The sequence below is a fragment of the Rattus norvegicus genome, chromosome 8 (genome assembly GCF_021556685.1).
Source record: "Rattus norvegicus strain SHRSP/BbbUtx chromosome 8, alternate assembly SHRSP_T2T, whole genome shotgun sequence".
In the NCBI taxonomy this organism is placed as follows: domain Eukaryota; kingdom Metazoa; phylum Chordata; class Mammalia; order Rodentia; family Muridae; genus Rattus; species Rattus norvegicus.
The window spans coordinates 109,669,691-109,692,500 of NC_141541.1; the positions used below are offsets into that span (position 1 = coordinate 109,669,691).

General features: G+C 43.4%; 1 protein-coding gene across 3 annotated transcripts in view; it reads left to right on the forward strand.

The window, feature by feature from the left end:
- The window catches only part of LOC148004319 (uncharacterized), a 78,251-nt gene that overhangs the window by 26,323 nt on the left and 29,118 nt on the right, over positions 1 to 22,810 (forward strand). For 2 of the 3 annotated variants that reach the window (XM_087564203.1, XM_087564202.1), the window contains exons 2-3: positions 14,227 to 14,313; positions 18,851 to 18,953. In XM_087564203.1, the coding sequence (XP_087420329.1) occupies positions 14,227 to 14,313; positions 18,851 to 18,953 (190 nt within the window). Of the gene's footprint in view, positions 1 to 14,226; positions 14,314 to 16,107; positions 16,945 to 18,850; positions 18,954 to 22,810 lie in introns of those variants that run through there. The other variant, XR_015627994.1, reaches the window with a different exon arrangement.

Here is a 22,810-nt window from a genome sequence, read left to right on the forward strand (position 1 = left end):
ATTCGGCTTATTAAAAGCTACCAAGAAGAATAAAATTTAGTAAGGCTTATTTTGTAAGCATAGATCAGATATCGCATGGAAACAGGCTTCCATTGTTTGCAAAGAAATTCTTAACACATGTAATATATTAATAAAACACCAGCTTATCATATTGATCAATAGACAACTGAAGATTGCCACAATCATTTTTATAGGTAAAATTGACAGATATGAGATTTTATATTATGCTTTTCTCTTTAATAATAATAACTAAGAATATTTGATTTAAAAAAATGGTCATTTCCTTTTCCTAGTTCCATTTGATTATTTTGCAGAAGCTCTGGATGATTAGGTTGAGGTCTGTAAAAGCTATAATTTTTCTGACGATTTAAAATTTAGAAATAATCTGATAACCATTTTTTTTAAAGGAGCAAAGTAACAGACCAGAGTAATCACAAGACACTGGCATATTTAAAGAGACTGTGTGGGGAGAAAAACACATTCTTGCCTCAGATGGTTCTTAAATATTTATTCATTCATATTTATATATGAAACTTACACAGATATCAAGACAGTTCCGTTACAAAGCAGATATTTTATTAAGTGGTTAACGTACTTCACCAAACCCAGATACACTCTTTAAAAATTAGGATATTTTAAACGGTAAGAAGGTCTTTCCAAATGCTGTGTGGTGTGTGTTTGTGGGAGGGAGTAGGGCACAAAGTCATTCCACACATTGGTTTCATTGTTGCACTGCGTGGCAGTTTTGACTGTCTTTTCTTATAATTTTTTTTTTTTCCAGAACTGGGGACCGAACCCAGGGCCTTGCGCTCCCTAGGCAAGCACTCTACCGCTGAGCTAAATCCCCAACCTTAACTGTCTTTTCTGTTATGCTCCTTCTGCACCTGGGAATTTAAAAACCCACACATGATTGAAGGGTCCCATCCTTCTCCTCAGGAAACCACACTTTTCACTTTTTAATTTTAGAGAGGAGGTCTGTTGGATTGGATGCACATTATGTGTTATTGTTTTTTTCCCCCAAAACTCCTTATAAAAACTATTTCCTTATACAGCCCCAGACTTGAAAGACCAAATTTTGCTTCCCCCATTCAGTTTATTTTACTGCTTCTGAACAGTGTTCCTGGGTCAAAACATCTTGGTCACCAACATTCATCTTTTTTTTTTTTTCCGGAGCTGGGGACCGAACCCAGGGCCTTGCGCTTGCTAGGCAAGTGCTCTACCACTGAGCTAAATCCCCAACCCCCTCCGACCAACGTTCATCTTAACTCTCTCTCAAGTCCATATAATTTTGCTTCGTGCATCCCTTCAGCTGTTTAGCGAATCCAACCAGTCTGTTAGTAATTGCATGCTTATGCTATTAGAGTTGGAAAGCATTTTCTTTATCAGTCACATTAGACTAACAAGCACTTTTATTTGAGGACACAGAAAGCATCACTCTACAGGCAGTGCTGTTAGGGTGACCAGAGATCCCCCTTGATGGGCATTTTAGGTGGCAGGGGTAAGGGTGAGATACAGTAAGTAGGGCCCAGTACAATGACAGCTACACAGAGTTACAATTGATGCAGTAGAATTTATTCAAAACTAAGTGTGTGTGTGTGTGTGTGTGTGTGTGTGTGTGTGTGTGTCCTCACCAGAGGACTTAAACTAAAGAACACTCGACTTCTTCTGCTTCTTGGTGTCTTCCTATTCCTTTGTCCTTTACTAGATAAAAGGACATTAGAATTAAATACTAGAAAATACAAGTTAAATGAAATTTGCTTTACTCTTGCCTCACACAACGGATTGCTTTCCTCATGCAACCATTTAGCTGCCTTGTTCTTTCTCAAAAAATGCCACTTTTATGTGGCATTCATCATTCCACCTCTTTTCCACAGTTTACTCCTCCATGGAAGATAATCTGGTTTCTACATCAGAGCGTGATTGACAAGCCAGTGGGATGCCTAATCCCCTGGCCATTGATTGGATAATAGTCACGTGACCCAAGCCAATGAAAAGTGAAGGGAGGGTTACTGCAACTTCTTGATGGGAGGCACTTAACTTTAGAAGAACTGGCAATAGTTGGTTCTTCTCCTATTACTTCTGGGGCATGCAGATGTGAGACCATGACAGCAAGCATGTTGCTACTAGCTCAGGGAGGAAACTGAGGAGCAGAGATGAGCAGTGCTGGGGAACAGAGTAGGTGAACACATTTTAAGAGTCCGGAGAGAAAAACTGACTCTCCACATTAGAGGGTTGCTCGGAGAGGAGAAGGCTTCCTCTGGGGGAGGGGAGGGGGCGGCGCGGGGCGGGTGGTGGTGGTGGTGGTAGGGTGACCTGCACACTGCCATGAGCACTCTAGGCTAAGCCACTTTCCTGGAGCTTGGCCAACTGCTGTCAGCCCTGGCAGGAGCTAGAGCTGTCCTACCTCAGTGTCCCACCCAGTGAGGCAGAGGTGAGTCACTTAGGCTGGTGACCAACTCCCTTCTGGAGAAACCCAGTAGTCTAGTGCAAAGAAGGGGTGAATTGCAAGAACAAGAAGGCAAGGGCTGTTGATCAATGCTCACCTAATAGATTTGCATATGGAAGAGGGAGGGAGGGAGGGAGGGAGGGAAGGAGGGAGAGAGAGAGAGAGAGAGAGAGAGAGAGAGAGAGCACGCAGGAGCCCTAGAGGCAGCAGAACTCTGGAAAAAACATTTATTGGCTCTGGAGGCTCAGATGACAGACACGGAAGGTTAAGAGAAGAGGTGGGAAGGGGCCATCAATATGCCATACTCTGTTTCAACGCTGCCATTTGTAAAGAATAATGAGGAATGAAAATTGAAGTATCGGCTACACCCTCTGTTAGGTAGCCAGCCTCTGATTTCTAGATTGGGGCAGTTGATACCAGCACTTCTGGCAGCGATTACCAGGGCTTCGCAGTCAATCTGGGAAGACCAGTTTGACAGGAAACACATACCTAATGAAAGATTCTACCCCAAAATGGGAAGAGATGGGGAGAAATTGATCTAATAAAACAATAAAGTCAGGTAACAAGGAGGGCATCGGAGAAATATGGAAACCGGGATTTCCTGAGGGAAGGCTTCAGGAACTGAGTTAGAAAGAGTGTGTGTGGGGATTTCCGATCTACATGTGTGGGGCAGAATCCAGGAAGCAAACAATACTTAACATTGTCACACAGTGAGTCAAAAAACAGGCCCACGGTGATGGAGTTTGAGGAGAACTAATGGCTCGTTGGGGCCTGCAACCCCACAAGAAGTGTCAGGAAGCTAAAGCTCAGAACAAGCTCTAGCTTGTGGGACACAAAAGGCTAAAGACAAGCAAAAGCGTGTGCACATGCCCGCACATGCGTGCACCCATGCATATGTGTTTGTCTACATTTGAAACAAGGAGAGTTAGAAGGTGTGGGCCTGCGCCAGGGGAAAGTTGGTGTGATGTTTACAAATGATAAACTAGGATTGCTTCTGTCTCTCCCAACACACGAATGCTTTTCAGACTTCATAGATCCCCAGCACCCAGAAAAAAAGCCTCTAAATAGCTATGTGCCAGGGATGTGCTCGCTGAACAATTGTTGTTAATCAACTTGATGCAAAACAAACAATCCCACAGACTAGGAGGAGATAAAAGATGTTTTTACACAAGGGGATTTGAGTCCTTATTTTAGAAAGATCCCCCTCTCCCTTTCCTTCCCTCTCCCTCCCCGCCTCCTTTCCCCTCATGTGTCTATGTACGCATGTTCAAGGTGGGCATGTGTAGGTCAGAAGGCCGTTTGCAGCAGTCAGTCCTCCTTTTCTACCTTGTGGTCCTGGGATTTGGACTCAGTAGCATCTCTACCTGTCGTTGTACAGGTCACTTGCCCGGCCGATGCCTCCTATGGGACTCTTCTCTCCCAGCACTCGGAGTATTTGGTGAGCTTAAGAGGCTGGCCTTGCCCGTGCTAGCCTCAAACTCTCTAATGCTAGTGTACAGAGAAAGCAGGTCCTGGGGTTAAATGGAAGATGACAGCAGAAGGTCAGCGGCCACACCGACTTTCCATCCTCCAAGGTAGACCCACGGAGCAGCAAAGGCAGCAAGGGCAACCTGAGGTATTCTGCTCCAGGAGCAGGTGAGGGAGGCCATGCCACTCTCTCTAGCTGACACCTGTTCCCAGTAGGTGACTATGGCTAATCCCTTAAAATAGCAACATGCTCCTGAGACTTTTTTTGGGCTCCTTGTTAAACAGTTTTTATGTTTTCTTTTTAAAGAGCAACTCCTAGTCAGAGCATGAAATTTGGGGAAGTATTTTGGAAGGTATTAACAATAATAATAATAATGATATAATAGTAATAATAATAAATGATAAACATCCAACTTTGACCCAATTTCTTAGAAGCAGCCTGTCCAGGTTTTCTTTTACAATGTTTGCTATAAATGTGGAACAGACTGTTTATTATAAATTTAGGATATGTGAAGAAACTTAAAAAATATAACGACTGCTTATAGTTCTGCTACCATTGAGATCTGGTGGGCTCTCCCTCCAGTCTTCTGCATACACATACACATATGCATCTAAACAGACACATATGTAATGAAATGTGAATCCTAGCATAAATGTATTCATGTTCTCCCCTTTACATTCACATTATATCATGGACACTTCCCCACCATTAAATAGCATTTGAAGGCATGTTCGTAATTGACTCTCTGCTCTGTTAGTCTGTCACGGTACATTTAGCCATGACCTCGCTGTTGGAATTTGGCTTGTTTCCAGCTTTTTTGCCACTTGAAAATAATGCCTCGTAGAAAAACCCTTGCATGAGAAATCTCCACTCAGACTAAATTTCTAAAGGTCTGGTTATGAGGTTAAGGAGACGTAGCTTTTTAAGACTTTTAATTCATATTGCCTGGTCCACCCCCAACTCCCAGTGAGCATCTGAGTTGCTATTTCTTGTCAACATTTCTTAAGATGTTCAGTTTCTGTCTGATGCTTTAAGACCTCCTCTGCCTCGCTGCAGAGGAGTTTGGGCTATGCGGAATAATGCTTCTCCATTCCTCCTCCAGTCATTTGCTGCTTAGTGCTGGGCTTCTGCAGTTGCTCTGAGGGACTTTAAAAAGTTTGTTTCTCATCGCTGTGACCAAAGAGCTGACAAAAAGAGTCTGGAGAAAGTCTATAGTCCACCACGGTGGAGAAGGCAGGGCAGCAATGGCAGGAGCTGATTGACCACAGCTCACAGATGACCAAGAAGCAGAGAATAGACAGGAGGGGCAGCCAGGCTACCGAATCTCCAGGCCCTGAGTGACTCACTTTCTCCAGGAGGCTTCCCAAACCACCTCCCAGCTGGAGACCAAATAGAGACATTTCACATTCAATCCGCTAGGTAATATGGATTCTCCTCCCCTTCCGTGGGGGTTGGGAGGGATGAGGGAGTGACTCCTATTTTTCCCCTGGACTTGGCATAGATCTGGTCTCTTCTTCAAAGATGGCTCCAACACTCCAGGCTGGCTTCTCCTATCTGCCGTTCCCTGTAGAGTCCTTTCCCATGAGAATTTTACTATACTATTGTGTGCTACCGTGATGGAAGCCGTCTCCTCTTTAGGTGTGGGCTCCTGGAAGGTACCATGGGATACATCTTTGCATATTATCCTCAGTATCTAGAGCAGCATTTGTTGGGTGTGGATTCTCAACACGTGTCAAATACATGTTTATTTAAATGTTTAAAGAATTTTACTTGTGTGTGCTCGCACATGTGCACATATGCACATGTACATAGCCGTGTGTGGATGTTAATGTCAATCTCACGAGGAGGTCAGAATTAGTTCTCTTCCTCTACTTTGTGTGTTCAGACTCAGATTGCCAGACCTGGTAGCAAGTTCCTTTACCCACCAAGCCTTCCTTCAGACCCTAAATATATATTTTAAAAATTTCTTAGTTTTACCTACTTCATATTTTCCAACTTTCTGGTTGCGTCAATATTTTGGATCAAATTCAGAGTTCGGGGCACAAAATCAAACTAGAATAAATCCAAACAAACAACAGATACAAATAAAGAAGGGAAGGAGATGGAATGAGGGAAAGAGAAACGAGAAAGAGGAAAGAGAAAAGCAACCTGATAGATGGCCAATGTGCTTGCTGTGTACTCTTGGCCAGCCAATGAGCTTGCTCCACACTCTTGGCCAGCCAGTGAGCTTGCTGCATACTCCTGGCCAACCAATGTGCTTGCTGCATACTCCTGGCCAGCCAATGTGCTTGCTGCACACTCCTGGCCAGCCAATGTGCTTGCTGTACACTCCTAGGTGGTTGTGCAGTTCACAGGCTTTGTGTGCACTCCATTTCACTGTAGCTCTCTCAGCCCCCTCCTGTAAAGGGCAGATGCTTACGCCTGTGCAGAGACGATGCCCTGGCAATTGTTGGCATGCAATTCTTAGTATTCACCGGCAGATCCTGCTGCCTGGCACTGTGCTCAGTATGCTATAGCTATTTAGTAAGTAAGTATTTATGAACTCAGAAGACGAAGCATCTCGATATCTCTATCTTACAGGAGAGGAAGCGAAGCTTACAGAACTTTCAGTCTGGGAAGCTGGATTCCAAATTGGGTGCCTCCCCCTCCCTCTCGCACTACACATGAGCTAAGGTAGTAGATTTTTCTCCCTCATGAGAGAAATACAGAAGTGGAGAAAAAAGTGAAAGAAGAGTGCAATGGAGAAAAATGGGGAGGGGCAGAAGAAAGAGGAAGTAGGTTGTATAGATGGAGAGAGTGGAGAGAAGCAGTCTTCTGGTGACATCTTAAAGAGAAGATTCACTTAGGACATGGTGTTTTACCAATGTAGCCAATCAGGCCTCCCATAGGAAGTGTTGTATGACTACAACCACGGGGATACAGTAGTTCTTCACCCAGTGACGCTTGCTATCTTAGGTGACTGGATTGCTGTGGTGCTATAGGTGTGGACATACTGAGTGGCCGTGGGAGGAGCAGTTTCCTAAGTAACATTCCAGAGAATCCATGGATTGGGCTGGCTCCTCTCGGCTCCTACAGCACAAGATGGGGGTGGAGGATGGTGTTGTGCAGGAATCTGTAGGGAGGGAGGTGTATCTTCTGGAACATGTGTGCCTATGGTAGCATTTTTGAACTATTGGGAAGTAGCAGAGCATAGGTCTTAAGTATTTAGATTGAGAGCTGAGTCTGGTGGTACAGGAGGCAGAAAGGTGGCAAATTCAAGACTTACCTGGGTTACAGAATGAGTTTAAGGACAGTGTAGGCAACTTAGTGAGGCTGTCTTTCAACATTAAGTAAAATGGGAGCTAGGGTTGTGGGTCAGTGGTAGAGTGATTGCTTAGTTTGTGTGAGGCTCTCAGTTTAATCTTGTGTTTGTGTGTGCATGTATACACATGCATACACACACACACACACACACACACACACACACACACACACACTCATGCAAGCTGTCAAGGTGACCCCCTTGCCTGGAATCTTGTCAATCATTTACTATTAGGGCTTGGCGAGGTTGCTTAACTTCTCAGTGATTTTGTTTCCTCCTTTGGTAAGTGGGACTAGGAAAAGCAATCCCCTCACTGGAATGTGTGAGGCTATGTTGCCTGTGGCATGTGAAAACTCTCAGAATGTAGTCCAGCAAGGCTGCTGTGTTAAGATTGCCTTTGAGTTCCAGGCACAGAAGGTCATGCCTGTAGTTTCTCTTTTAAGCAATGGAAAAGTAGTCAGGTAGTGGTGCATGGCGCCAGGGAGGTAGAGGCAGGTGGATCTCTGAGTTTGAGGCCAGCCTGGTCTACAGAGCGAATTCCAGAACAGCCATGGCTACGCAAAAATATCTTGTCTTGAAGACACACACCCTCACCACCAATAACCCCAACCGAAGCAATGGCCAGAGCCCTTTTGTTGATGATGTTGTTGTTGCCTCAGCGAGTTGTATTGGGCATTGTTCTTTGGAGAAACAGAACCAATAGAATTTGTATAAAGGGATTTCATTGGATTGCCTTCTGCAATAAGAAGCTGGGCCATGCAACAGTGGCCATCTGTAAACTGAAGGCCTGAGGACCAGGTTCTCTCAAGGGAGCAGGATGTCTCAGCAGCCCCTGTCTAGCACCGAAAGCCTTGAAGTGCTCTGGAAAGTTACTTGTATGAAGTTCATGTTGGAAGCATAAAGAAGCTGGGGTCCATTTTGAAAGCATAAAAAACACTGGAGTCTGCTAGTTGAATGGCAGCAGTAACAGATGCAGACATGAGCATGGTGCCTTCCTCCTGCTTACTTTGCTATTGGGCTATTAGTAGGGACCATGAATAATAGTTAAATGTCCTCCTACTCCATCCATTGCATGTCGGTCCTTTCTGGAAATCCCCACAATGCACAGGTGCATGTCACCAGCCCTAGACATCTCTTAACTTAGTCAAGTTGGCAGTCAAGATCAACCATGGCACGTGCTTAGAGTTTAGAAAGTGCTCCAAAGTCTAGGCCATATCCCAGTGTGCCTTGCCTTTGGGAAAATAAGTGAATTCTTCAGGACTCACTGACAGTCAACTCTAGGATTCTACTCCTATCTCAGCCAGGCTCTGGTAGTCACATGGCATCCTCTCCTCTTATCTCACATTGGTATCAGTTTTAATATGGAAGTGGAGCAGAGGGTTGGAGTTTGACCTACTATGAGCTTGACCTACTATGAGCTAGATCCTGAAAAGGTTAACAATCAGGAATCAGGGTTCAATATTTTCTTAATGATTTAGACCAGAGCTAATATTTGCACACTCTCTCTGTCTTTCTCTGTCTCTCTCTGTCTCTCTGTCACTCTGTTTGTCTGTCTGTCTCTCTGTCTCTGTCTATCTCTGTCTCTCTGTCACTCTGTCTGTCTGTCTCTCTCTGTCTGTCTGTCTCTGTCTATCTCTGTGTCTCTGTCTCTCTCTGTCTCTCTCTCTGTCTCTCTCTCTGTCTCTCTCTCTTTCTGAATGCTTTTAATCTAGTTAGGTATAACCCAGTCTGTTGGCATTTATGTTGCTTGTTGGAGCACAGAGGTACCCTATTTTAGATGACTTGGTTCAGCAGAAACTTCACGCAAGCCTGTCACTTCACAGTCATTGGTGTTCTTTTCAATGTCAGTGGGCATATGATTCTCTGTGACTCCTCTCTTATGCTAGTTTTCTGCTGTGTGCCTGGTACTATCTGGATCCTTCTGTAGACTTACTGGGCATAACTCCGTCCACTGCCCCATTGCATCATCCAATCCTGCCCAGAACATTAAGTTTCAGTCACAAGAACTAGAATGATTCTTGATAATTTCTATACCTGCCTTTCCCCCCATTTCCTGTGTTCAACCCATCTGCCCATTACTTGTCCACCCAAGACTTCCTAATTAAGACTCAGTCCAGTCTCCATCAACATTTGAAAACTCAGTATGGCCTACTTAAGCTTAGCCAGATTCTCTGAAATTTTCCAAACTGTGCTAACCAAATATCTATTCTAAATATATCGTGTCTTAATTTACAAACTGTGTTTCTTTCTTACTAAGTTATACCTTCCTGACATTTACTGATACACACCAGGCTCTCACAGTGTCTGTTGAATCAATTACTAATAACCATGTAAAAAAAAACCCAGCAAGAATCTGAGAAATTAATAAAACACCATAAGGAAGACAGGAACAGAAAACAGAACTAAGTATATTTTCTAGAAATCACAACAAGTATAGTTGATGAAGCTAGAAACCCAATGAATGAGCTAAGCGACACATTAGATAGTGGAGAAGAGAAAATCAGTGAACTGAACAGCAGCACAGAGAAGAGATAGAAAACACAGAAGAGAACTTAAGATGCATACAGAGAGTGATAGGAATAGCTGATGGATGGATAGATAGATGGATGGTTGGATGGATAGATAGATAGATGGATGGATAGAAGGGCAAAGAGGTATGCAAAGGCTAAGAAGGAAAATAAGTTGTAGAAGAATAATATTTCAAGGTGAGAATTTTCTAGGTTTTGTCAATAAAAGGCAGCCCTTTGACTTAAGAAGCATGTGTTGAACAGAATAAACAAAAGGGAAATTTATTTCTTAGCACACAACAATGTAAAATGCTACAGACAGTATCATAAAAGCAAGCATGGAGAACAGACTTTACACAATGATATAATGACAATTAGAGTGACATTAGTCTTCTTAACTGTTACAATGAAAACTAGAAAAAAAGATACAGGAATAAGAGCTTAAAAACACCAAGAAGCAAACAGCTCAAGTGTTCATCAATTGACATGGAGATAATATCCATTATCCATCCATCCATCCATCCATCCATCCATCCATCCATCCAACAGTCTATGTATCTCTCTCTCTCTCTCTCTCTCTCTCTCTCTCTCTCTCTCTCTCTCTCTCTCCCCCATCCATCTATTATCTATCCATCCATCCATCCATCCAACAGTCTATGTATCTCTCTCTCTCTCTCTCTCTCTCTCCCCCATCCATCTATTATCTATCCATCCATCCATCCATCCATCTATCTTTCTACTTATGTGAAATTCCAAGATTAAGCAAATTTGTAGAGGCAAATGACGGACTAGAGGTTATCAGGGACCAGGGATAATGAGGGGTAGTTATGATTTAACAGATAAAGAATTTCTGTTTGTAAGGGTGAAAAATTCTGGAAACAAGGTCAGTTTTATAATGTTTCAAATGTGTCATTGAACTGTGCAGCAAGAATGGCCAAAATGACAAGGTTTACATTGTATGTATTTTTATCACAGTAAGGATGCTGAAAATACATTAAATATTTAGTGTTTAATTGCACAGATTAATTGAAAGTTGATAATGAGGGGAAAATGAAAACATGTATGGACAGAAGTATGTTGGATGAGTTATCATGGATAGATATTTAATAAGTAAAAATATACATAGGAGAACTTAGGAATATATAAAAGGGAATGGTAGGAAGTGATCACTGGGGAGAAGGAGAAAAAATAAGGAGGCTATAATTAGAAACAGGGGAAAGATACAGAAGTAGGAAAGGAAGGGTAAAATAACAGTAAGAATGTTTTAAAAAGTTTTAAGAAATCATACTATTAACTATCTTTCTAAAAATATCCAAACCCCAAGTAAGTCAGTGTGTGTGTGTGTGTGTGTGTGTGTGTGTGTGTGTGTGTGTGTGTGTGTATAGTTTAAATGACACTTCCCATCAGGGCTGACAGTGATCCCTCTCCAAGAGCTGAAGACTGCCTAGTAGAAACCCCAACACTAGGTATGAGAAGCCTTCTTTTGAGTTGTTGGTCAGGGTTGTCCAAGAGACTCCCCCAAATGTTATAAGCAATAGCTTGTAATAATAGTTACTGTCCTTGGTTGTTCCCCAGAGGTGGCAGGTAAGTTTCTATTGCTGAAGATGCCATGCACTTTGAGACACAGGGCCCAGAGATTCCTGAGCTGGAACTGACCTGAATGTCTCTTTCCTGAGCACCAGAAGGTACCCTGCAATATTGCAAAGAGGAAGGGAACAATCCTACCCACCCAAGATACCTATAAACCACATTATCTTGCATAGCACGCTAACCTTAAGGGTACGGTAGTGGCTTACATACCTTGCCATAACCAACAGTTCCTTGAATGAGCTTAAGCCTCAACAAGAGGGAAACCATACCTGGTGCTGGAAACTTAGCCAAACACCCATGACTATTAAAGTCATGGATCCTAGAGGAGAACCCACAACTGCCACTTTATTAAACTAGCAACATCCCCAACTATGTTCCAAAGATGTGTTCTGATGCTCCCAGATAAGTGTAGTCTTCACCCTTCATCAAGGAAACTTCTCTTTGCAGCAGATAGAGAAAACTCTGATGAATCCAAACGCGGTGTGGTAGAAACCAGTCCCAATGGATACATCTACAAAACCCCAGGCTCGTGGGACATTTTGGAAGAGCAGACGGGAAGATCGGAAGAGTCAGGATCAGGGAGGTTGATGTGAGACTGCTTCCTAGCAATGTCAGAAGCTGTACCCATAAAGTCTCACCAACGTGACTACCTGAATATGCACAGAGCAGTGATGACAACAATAGACATTTTTCATGGACGCGGGAAAGCTCACGAGATCGTAACTTTACATGGAGAACTAAAGGTGTACCAACAGCAAGAGAAATTGTCCCCTCCTGGGAAGAGCACACCAGTCGGTCTTTCAGTGTTTTAACTGTAAAAACATACATACAAGTAATAGTATACAGATCGAGCAGGTTACATTTAGGAATATATATTTAGGAATATACAACATATTAATATATAACATATTATATTATAATTTATATTATAATACATAATTAATATATGATATATTTATAAATATATAATATATTCCTAAATATATATTCCTATATAAATGTATACTTCTATATAGTATAACATATTCCTAAATAACATATATGCAATATGACAACAATTAATGAAAATATATTTGTAAATGAAATATATTGTATGTAACAACAATGATAAAAAGAAGCTATTACTTTGAAGGAGAGCAAGGAGGGGCATATGGCAGGGTTTTGAGGAAGGAAAGGGAAGGGGAAAAGATGTAATTTTATTATAATCTCAAAAATAAAACAAATAATCTCAAAAATAAAATCATGCTAGAAAAAAAATCCTAACCAAAGTAGATTTTAAGCAAAACATACCAAACTGGGGGCACTATAATGCCAAAAAAAAACTTCACTGGGAAGAAACGGTTTCTAAACTTATGCACATCTAACAACATAGCTTTAAATGGCATAAATAACACATTTACAGAGTTGTGAGAACATGATTAGTCCAAACACTACAGGTTTTCATAGTATTTCATTGATGAAGTGCACGGTGCTGTAGTAAATAATGTAGCCCATTTTAACAGCAGAACTAATAAACTTAATCTAACACACATAAAAGCTGAGATTGTAACCACTAAGTACTCAGACGGATAGCATCTTCAACGGCGGCATGAGCAACAGATTCTGTGTGTTCGAGGATTTAAGATGCATCCTGGTGTGTGCTCATGAATGATAAGAGAAATCATAAGACAGAAAGTACTGGATCTGAACAGTAATACAAACACATCATATTATAAATGATTTAAGGATGGGCTGGCTAGACAGCATAAAGGGGCTAGCTTTTTACCTGAGAGTTTTCAATACTTACAGTAATCAGGATGAACTTTTCTCTGGACAAGACGGTCTTTGCAGTCCCAGATCACAGATGTGACTTCCGTGTTGGGTGTAATGAGTAGACGTGTGCTCTCGCCTGTGTTTGACTAGAATGAGTAGTCCAGCAGTCAGTCTACTCGGGAGCAAAGAAACTTAGTGTCACAGGGTTATTTCAGGGTATTGGACCTTGCGCTACTGTGAAATCTTGCTGGAATTGTGCTTCTGGTAGGAGGTATTTGTGTTAAGAGAAAGGAAGACCAGAATGGCACTAACGTAGCAGGGTTAAGTAATGGAATATAGTCCTTAGATCTTGGGAGGCAGGAAACGGTGTGGGTATGGCTTTGCCTCGATGCCAAACTTCTTCCTCACCTGAGTTCACAGTTGTGAGGGTTTGGGAGAAACAGATCACCTAAGGCCTCTTCTTTTCTCAGAGGCAGTTTGGAGTGTGAACTAGAAAGGGTACCGCTCTTGTATATTTATCATGTGGTGGACTGGACTGTCTGTAGGCTGTGGCCATAATTTAACCTGTGACCCTTTCTTTCAAAGTTGTGCAATGAGTAAGATAGAGCCAACATGGACCGATAGGAGAAGGTCTCACTTCCTTCTTCTGTGACCAAAAGGAGAATCCTGTAACTACTTGTCCCCAAGCATACCTTTTTCCTGTAATCAGTGCAGAACACACCCCATATTTCTGGTGAACACAGCCTTGTGTCCAAACCTCTGACTTCTCTAATAAGCCATGAACCACATTGAGTTTGTGAAACACTGTCCCAGGCAAAGTTCTTAGAATTAAATGTGAATGTTGATTTGTCTTTCCCTAGAAAAGTTTTGTTACTCAATCCCTACTTCCTGACCTCCTAGAAGAGGTAGAGGAGTCCAGTCAAGTTCCCAGCACAGCACCTTAAGAAGCTCCAGGCAGCTTCTGTTTCTTAGATCAATAATCCCTAAAGTGTAATTTAACAAGCGCCCATCAAAGATGGCATATTGCAACACTCTCCTGGGCCTTTTGCCCAGAGAGTTTGTGATTCAATTGTCTAAGTTGGGTTTATAGGTTTGCATTTGGGATGAACTCCCAGGTGTTGCAATGCTGACCTGAGGTCCTCACTGTGAAATTATATTGCAGAAGAAGATGGAGGAGAAGCAGAGGTTTGGGGGAGGAGACAAAGAATGGGAACTCCGAGGTGGATCCTTTCATATTTTGGGATGAGAGGTGAGTGATTCTGTAAGAACCCCAGTTGTCACTTAATGTCATCTGGAGACTGGCTTTGTGCACTTTGCTCCTTGCCCTTCTCTATACAATGAGACTCTGAAACTAGAGACTGAGGGTGTGAGAGTTCGGGGTAAAGGGGAGGGAGAAGGAGGAACAGATGAGAGACCCATGGTCTAGGGATGTGCAAGTTTTCCAGGCTGCTTTGAGGAGAGACATGGGAAAGGCTGTGGGGTAGGAGGGACAAGTTGGGAGAAGAAAGAGAATTTTTTAAACATTTATTTATTTAATTATATTTTTGTACATCCCTGCAGAAAGAGAATTTCTTATGTGAGTACCATGGCCCTCAGGATGCATGACCCGAGGCAAGCCAGAGGTGTTTGACAGGTGTGAAAAAGAACTCGGAGTCTCTTTTGAAATTCCTTCTCTGGATGCTGGATGGCGGGCTCTTAGGGTGTGACACTGCTCTGAGACTCTGGCCTTCGCTTTCACGAGGGTTTCAGTGGTGACATGCATGGTGTGCAGGATACAAGAGGACTCAGGCATGGAATGAATATAGAGACTTTGGAAGGTGGACCTCAAGAGAGAGAAACATGAGGGCCTTACTAAAGATCCTGCTTATACTGGGGTTGTCTGTCACTCCAGACCTAGGGTGTCCAATTGCCGCATGTAGCCAATTAACATTAATTAAAAATGAAGTAAAATTAGAAATTTGGTCCTTTACTTTCACTTGCCACATTTCACTGCTCGATAACCTATCTTGCTCACTAATTTTATGTTAACTTGACATAGGCTAGAGTCATCTGAGAGGAGGGAACCTTTTCCAGAAGTCCCAGGATCAATTCCAGCACCTTCATGGCAGCTCACAGCTATCTGTAACTCCTGTTCCAGGGGACCTGACTCCCTTACGTATTCAGGCAAACCCCCAAATGAACGTAAAATAAAAAACAACAAAAAACCACAAGAAAATGGGTGTGATGGCACACGCCTGTAAGCCCAGCACTTAGAAAGCAGAGGCTGGCAGAGCTCTCTGAGTTTGGGGCCAGCTTGGTCTACAAAGAGAATTCCAGCACAGCCAAGACTACACAGAGAAACCCTGCTAAAAAACCAAACCAAAACAAGCAAACAAAGAAACCACCACCACCACAACAACCCCCCCCCCCCCAAATATCGGTTGTAGGCAAGCATGAGGACATTTTCTTAATTGATTGATGTGAGAGGGCCCAGCCCGTTATGGATGGTGTCATCCCTGGGTTGATGGTTCTGGGTTCTATAAGAAAACAGGTTGAGCAAGCTAGCCAGGAGGCAGCACTGCCCCATGGCCTCTGCCTCAGCTCCTGCCTCCAGGTTCCTGCCCTACTTGAGTTCCTGTTCTCACTTCCTTCAGTGAGGGACTGTGATGTGCAAGTGTAAGGCAATTAATCCCTCTCCTTCCAACTTGCTTTTGGTCCAGCAAAACAATGGGAAGTGGAACTGTGACTAAATTGGTACCAGGACAGTGAAGTATTGCTGTGACAGACTTAACCGTGGTTTGAGGAGGATTTTGGAAAGACTTTGGAACTTTAGACTAGAAAAGCCATCGAATGTTCTGAGTGCTCAGTAGGCTGTTCTGCAGGAGCCTGGAAGATGGGTCGAGAGCAATGCAGGTGACAAAGCCCTGTCCTGTGGAATTGCAGGAGGAAGCAAAGACTCTAGTGGACCATCTGTGTTAAGAACCTGTGGTGTTTGGCCAGCTGAAGAGTTAGCTATGGTTAGCAAAAGTCCAGAACTGGTAAAGAAAAATCTTTGCTTTGCTAGGATGATGGATGGTGGTTTGCTGGGGCTGAAGAACGAGCTGTGATTAAGAAAAGACCGGCATTACTGAGGTGAAATCTTCTGGGAAGTGCTTCATCATCATACAGAAGCCGGGTTCAGAGGTGGCCAAGGTTGTTCCTCAAGTTGGCGGCCAAGCGTGGTCATGTGTAAGAATCATCCAGATGGTTCTCTGGGTCATACAGAGCAGGCGAAGCTTGGCCCTGTGAGAGGGCAGGAGAGGTCATGAGTGAAGGTACATCCAGAGTAGTGATGGAAGACCCAGGATTGGAAGGGACGTGGAGAAAAGTTAAGGTTTTGCACCATAAAGAGAACCCAGAGAGAAAAATGGTAAAATGCAGTCCGGTTCCAGTAGAAGACCTCAGCATTTTGGAGATGCCAGCACCATGGGATGACCACCAAGGAGGAGGTGTGGACTGGAGCCAGCCTGAGCCTAGAAGACCAGCTGTGTGTGCTGCGGAGGGCAGAGCTGGAGAAGTGACCCAAGCCCCTTTGGAGGAGCCCAGAAGATGGTGAGTGAATCCCAGATACTGAACATTGAGTTACTTACACCGTTGGAGTGTGGTTTTGTTTTGTCCAGATTGTGACCGTGTCATGGCTTTTCCTCTTGATGCAAGAAAGTGTTTAGCTTATTTTTGATTTTCATATGTGCCCTCGGTTGGGAGACTTTAGATTTTTAAAAGAGACTTTGGATTTCATAAGAGGCTATGTTTTTCTGGAGGCTGAGCTTTTAAAGTGTTTGAATTGGTAAAGACTGAGGGAATTTTAAGTTGGAAACATGTTTATATTTGAGATATTTATTAGTCTGGGATCTTGGGAATGAACAACAACAAAAAAAAAAAAAAGAAAAAAACTTATGACTGAAAAAGTGGTGTGTGTCAAGTTGACAAAGGGTCGATTGTACTTGCTAGTTTTATGTCCACTTGACACAGGCTGTAGTCCTCTGAGAGGAGGGGTCCCCGGTTGAGAAAATGCCTCCATAAGACTGGGTTGGGGGCAAACCTGTAGAGCATTTTCTTTATTAGTAATCAATGGAGGAGAGCCCAGCCTACTGTGGGTGATGCTATTGCTGGGCTGGTGGTTCCGGGTTCAGTAAGAAAGCACTCTGAGCAAGCCATGAGGAGCAAGCCATGAGGAGCAAGCCGTGAGGAGCGAGCCGTGAGGAGCGAGCCATGAGGAGCAAGCCAGGAAGAGCAAGCCGTGAGGAGCGAGCCGTGAGGAGCGAGCCGTGAGGAGCAAGCCAGGAAGAGCAAGCCAGGAAGAGCAAGCCAGGAAGCAGCGCTTCCCCCTCCCCTGTGGACTCTGCATCAGCTCCTGCCTCCAGGCTCCTGACCAGTTTTGAGTTCCTGTCCTGATTTCCTTCAGTGATGGACAATGGATGTGGAACAGTAAGGCAAAACAACCCTTTTCTTCCCAACTTCCTTTTTGTCATAGTGTTTCATCCCAGCCATAGAAACCAAGACACTGCCATCGCTGAGCGATTACTGTGTGTTATGATGTGGACACAGAACACCATTCTGGAACATTCTCTCAGACGATGCTACTGTATTCTGTTCACCCCTTCCTTTGGGCTTTTTGAGCTAGGGTCTCTCCGTGTATCTCAGGCTGGCCTTGAACTCATGATCCTCTCACTTCTACCTCCTGAATGCTGTCACTAACTCCCTTAAAGTTATTATTGAATAAATATTAGTCACATTCAATTAAGTACAATTTTATCGATCGCTTTGCTTTGATTTCTGGACTAGCACTGAACTGATGGTTTTAGCTTATGAAATGACACATGGCAGTGGCCGTTCCTGATGCTGTTTTTAAAGGTTATGCTTGGCTGAAGTGAAGCCTTGCTTGCTCTTTTCACGAATTCTCTTCACATCACATCTCTCTGATATATTTTTGGTTCATCATTTTCCTCTTCCAGAGGTGGGCTCCAGGTCAAGACTAACCTAGAGCATCGATCCTTATGAATGAAGCCTGCTTTGGAAGAAAGAGCAGGGAACACTGTCACGCAGAGATCACCATGCCTACAGTGGGCAAAAGACACAGACACAAGGACACGCAAGGCAACGAGAAATGGAGTTTTGTGGTAGCCCTTCTTACTATAACCTCTTGCAAAAGTGGAAGAGCCTCCTGGGAAGAAAGACCATAAAGCCAGAATGACCACAAGAGGGCGCCAGTGTACCTTAAACGGACTTTCCTACCAAAAACCTCTGGCAGGTTTGTCTTGCACTGCCAGGGAAAGACAGAATGAATACACATGGGGGAAGGAGTAGGAGGAAAAAAATCGTATTGTTACATGTAACTAGAAGGCTTACCATATTTATGCATCCAGGGCCTCTTAAATACAGGAATCACAAGCACATTAGACGATAATAGGCAGGTAAGGGATTAGACTGAAAATACCTCAAATACGGATGTGAATAGGTCAGTAGACTTTAAAACAGAATAAACCTCACTTCGAAGCAAGGTAGCTATGGAAACATTACCAAAATTATTCTGTTACTCCATGGCTGCTGTGGGTTCTGCAGCCTGGAAATGCTGTCAAGGGAGGGCAGAATATTATTTTCTTATAAATAATACAACACAGGATCCTATATGGAAAGTTGCAAGAAATTAGATTTCGGAGGTAGAGATGTTTCAACCAAAACACCCAACAGCTTTAATTTGCTTTCTGATAACTTAGCTCTGGGTTTTCAGTTGTTACGTTTTCTTCTACTTCTGTTCTTTCCTGCAGGAAGGGAGCCGGAGAGATACTGATCTTCAGGTCTCTGGATGGTTCCACACACTCCCATGGCTGCGCATTTAACATGGCTTGCAGAACTCACCCATTTTTCCAGGTCTGACCTACACGAGTGTCCAGTTATTAGCATTGAAGTGTCTTATTTGCCTGTGGGGGGATAGGGCTGGCGCTGTTTGCACAAGGCTGTTGCTTTCTGCCAGTCATTCAGAGACCCTGGGCTCTTTACTACCTGGGCTCTTGAATCTCTCAGCAAATTCCAGCAAGCATAGAGTGACCATGAACCTAGCTGTTCTATGAGCTGTGTGTTGAGAGCATAGGCGCAGGTGAGGGCCAATGAAATAGGTTCACATGGGAGGGATATGTGTGTGGTCACTGGAGGAGCAGCATATAATCCCAGAGGTGTGATAAGTCTCAGGCTGGGGGGAGCTGGGAGCTGGAGATAAATTTTGATGCCGTTACCAAGTTATGCTTCTACTCTGGACGGACACGTGTCCCCAAAATCATAGCAATCTGGAGTCAAACACATCCTCCGGAGGTTGAGATGCTCGTATGTTCAAGGCCCCAAGATTAAGAAGTAAGGTCTACCAGCACTCCCACCGGAACCTAGATATTGGGGTATCTACTCTAAAGGGCTGGCCACATGGAGAAGGAAAGCCATGAAGGCAAGAGTGGACAGCAACATACAGAGCAGGCCACGGCTTAACTGTGTAGAGGAAGAATGAAAAAAAATGTGATCAAAGCAAAGTCCAGGGCCCACTAAATATCCAGAGCATGGAGCTGGGGTAGGACTTTGTAGAGTAGAACTTGTCAAAGGGAGATAGAGCTTATGTTTATCCTTGTCCAGAGACGCAGACCCTGAATCTAACTCCCCAGTGGGCGTCCAGACTAGCGGAACATCTTGTTGAGGTGCTTGTTATGGCGTTCACCCCAAAGTTTATGACTCAGTGGAGAGCACCAGGAAATTTGCTAAGGAACCCCCCAAGGTCCCTTCATTCAGGGCCCATGCTTGGAGAACCACAGTTGTCGATTACTGGGAGCAGTGAGAGTCAGTATCCATACCGCAGGTAAGAGAGGGAGTTACTGTCTGTCTACAGCAGAGCCACACAAGGGATCATTACTTTGTCTTTAAAAAGTAAGGTACAATTCAGATACCATCTATATAACTTAAAAAAAAAAAGGATTTCTGCTGGATTGGCGGTGCGTGCTTTTAATTCTAGTACCTAGAAGCCAGAGGTAAGTGGGTCTATGAGTCCAAAGCCAACTTGACCTACGAGTTTCAGACTAGCCAGGGCTACATTCTGGACCTCTCAAAGAAAAGAGCTAACTAATATAGTGAAATGGACTTGGTTTGAGCATGAGTTCAGGGATACTCCAGGGTGTCTGGCTTTTTACGTGGGTTCTGGGATCAAACTCAGGACATTGGCTTAGGTGGCGCTCTGCTCTACTCACTGGTCCTGAGCCTTCTCCTTGTTGAGCTGTAAGAGTTCTTAGTATATTGTAGGTATAAGCTCCTTATTAGAATCATTATGTGCAAGCATTGTTTCTATGTTTGAGTTGTCTTATCATTTTCCTTCTTTAATTTTTTGGTTAGGCTTTTAAAATGGGTTTTCCTATTGAGACATGGCTTAGAACTCTCTGTGTAGACCAGACTAGGCTTAAACTGTGGGGAAAGTCCTGCCTCTCTGCTTTCCAAGTGCTGAGATTACAGTCATATCCTATCACACAAAGCTGTCTCCTTCTGTTTATTTTTTGGTGGTGTCCTGTGAAGAACAGTTTTGTGGTGTTTTTTTTTTAATTTTTTTTAAATTGGAAGTCTGATCTACTGAGGTGGCTCAGAGGGTGTTTAATGCTAGAACTGGTGATCAGAGTTTGGTCTCTGCAACTCATGTGGTGGAAAGAGAGAACCCACTTCTGAAAGCTGTTTTCTGACATACGTACATGGCACAGCATACAGGTCCTCTCTTTCTCTTTCTCTTTCTCTCTCTCTCTCTCTCTCTCTCTCTCTCTCTCTCTCATACACACACACACACACATACACACACACACACACACACACACACACTACCTAAATGTGTTATACAAATTAGAGGCTGATTTATTTATTTTTTCATTTATTGTGCCTATTTTGGTGTCATATCCAAAAAATATCATTATCTAAGCCGACATTTATTTATTTTTTTCCTTCTCTTTTATTGGATATTTTCTTTATTTACATTTTAAATGTTATCCCCTTTCCTTGTTTCCCCTCTGGAAACCCCCACACCGTCCTCCCTCCCCCTGCCTCCATGAGGGTGCTCCCCCTCCCAACCATCCACTCCCTCTCCCCTCCCTGCCCTGGCATTCCCCTACACTGGGACATCGAGCCTTCACAAGACTAAAGGGCTTCTCCTCCCACCGATGCCTGACCAAGCCTATCCTCTGCTACATATACACCTGGAGCCATGGGCTGCTCCATGGATACTCTTTGGTTGGTAGTTCCATCCCTGGGAACTCTGGGTATCTGGCTGGTTGATATTCCAACATTACAAAAAATATTTATTCTTATGTGTTTTGAATGTTTTGCCTGCATGAATATCAGTTGCATACCTGGTGCCCTCAGAAGACAGAAGAAGATATCATATCTCCTGGAGATACCCTATCCAGGAGTTACGGAGTTATGATTGAGAGGTGCCCCATAGTGCTGGAAACGAACTCAGGTTCCAGACAGTGCTCTTAATTGCTAAGCTGTCTCTTTAGTCCTTATAGGCTTTAAAACATCTTATTTATTTTAGTTTTATGCATATGTGAGTGTTTTGTCTACATATATCTGTGCATCGTGTGTGTAACTGGTGCCCTTGGAGGTCAGAGAAGGGTGAAGGATCTTCAGACTGGAGTTATAGATGGTTGAAAGCTTCCTTGTGCGTGCTGGGATCAGCCAGTGCTCTTAACCACAAAGCCATCTTTCTAGAGTTTTCTAGTCTTATACAATTTTGTCTATAACCAACTTGGAAGTTGCTTATAGACCAAAAAAAGAAAAAAAAGTAAACTTTAAATCTAGAGAAGAGGCCCTAATCAGCACAGCTTCTCAGCTGTGGGTCTTCTCTTGTGTCTTGAGACTTTTCAATGGAGTGGCTTCTCTCTGGTCTTAGGCATGACTGTTGTGTAAAGAGCACTCTGGTTTTACTGTGGTGGTGAGGGTGAAGGGGTAAGTGTGGATGGTTGTAGGAATGTGGGTCAGGGGTTATAGGGCAGGAGATGGGTGAGCCTTGAGTGTGACTTTAGGGACATGTGTTCAAATGGGCAAAAGTGATACTTGACTTGGAGGATTGACAGGTTGTTGTGCCCTGGTTGTATCTATCTCCTCTGTGATGTCAATAAGCTGAGGAGAACAGGCTCCTCCATAGGTTATCCAGAATCTTATTGGTTCAATAGCTAACTGATGTTTCAAGTTTACAGACAAAAGATTTGTGCATGTGTGTGAACCTCTGTGTGTGTGTGTGTGTGTGTGTGTGTGCAAGTGTGTGTATGGAGGCCATATTATTTTGAGACAGAGCCTCTCATTAGCCTGGAGCTCACTGATTTGCTAGGCTAAATTGCTCTGTCCTTGTTTCTCCAGTACAGGGATTAAAGGTATGCCTGTCTTTTTACATGAGTGTTGAGTAATGTCTTAGGGTTTTGCTGCTGTGAACAGAAATCATGACCAAGGCAAGCCTCAGAAGGACAACATTTAATTGGGATGGCTTATAGATTCAGTGGTTCAGTCCACTATCATCAAGGTGGGAGCATGGCAGCAGCCAGGCAGTCATGGTGCAGGCAGAGTTAAGAGTTCTAAATCTTCATCTGAAGGCTGCTAGCAGAAGACTGACTTCTAGGCCACCAGGACTAGGGTCTTTATTTTTTTATTTTTTTTTATTAACTGGAGTATTTCTTATTTACATTTCGAGTGCTATTCCCTTTCCCGGTTTCCGGGCAAAC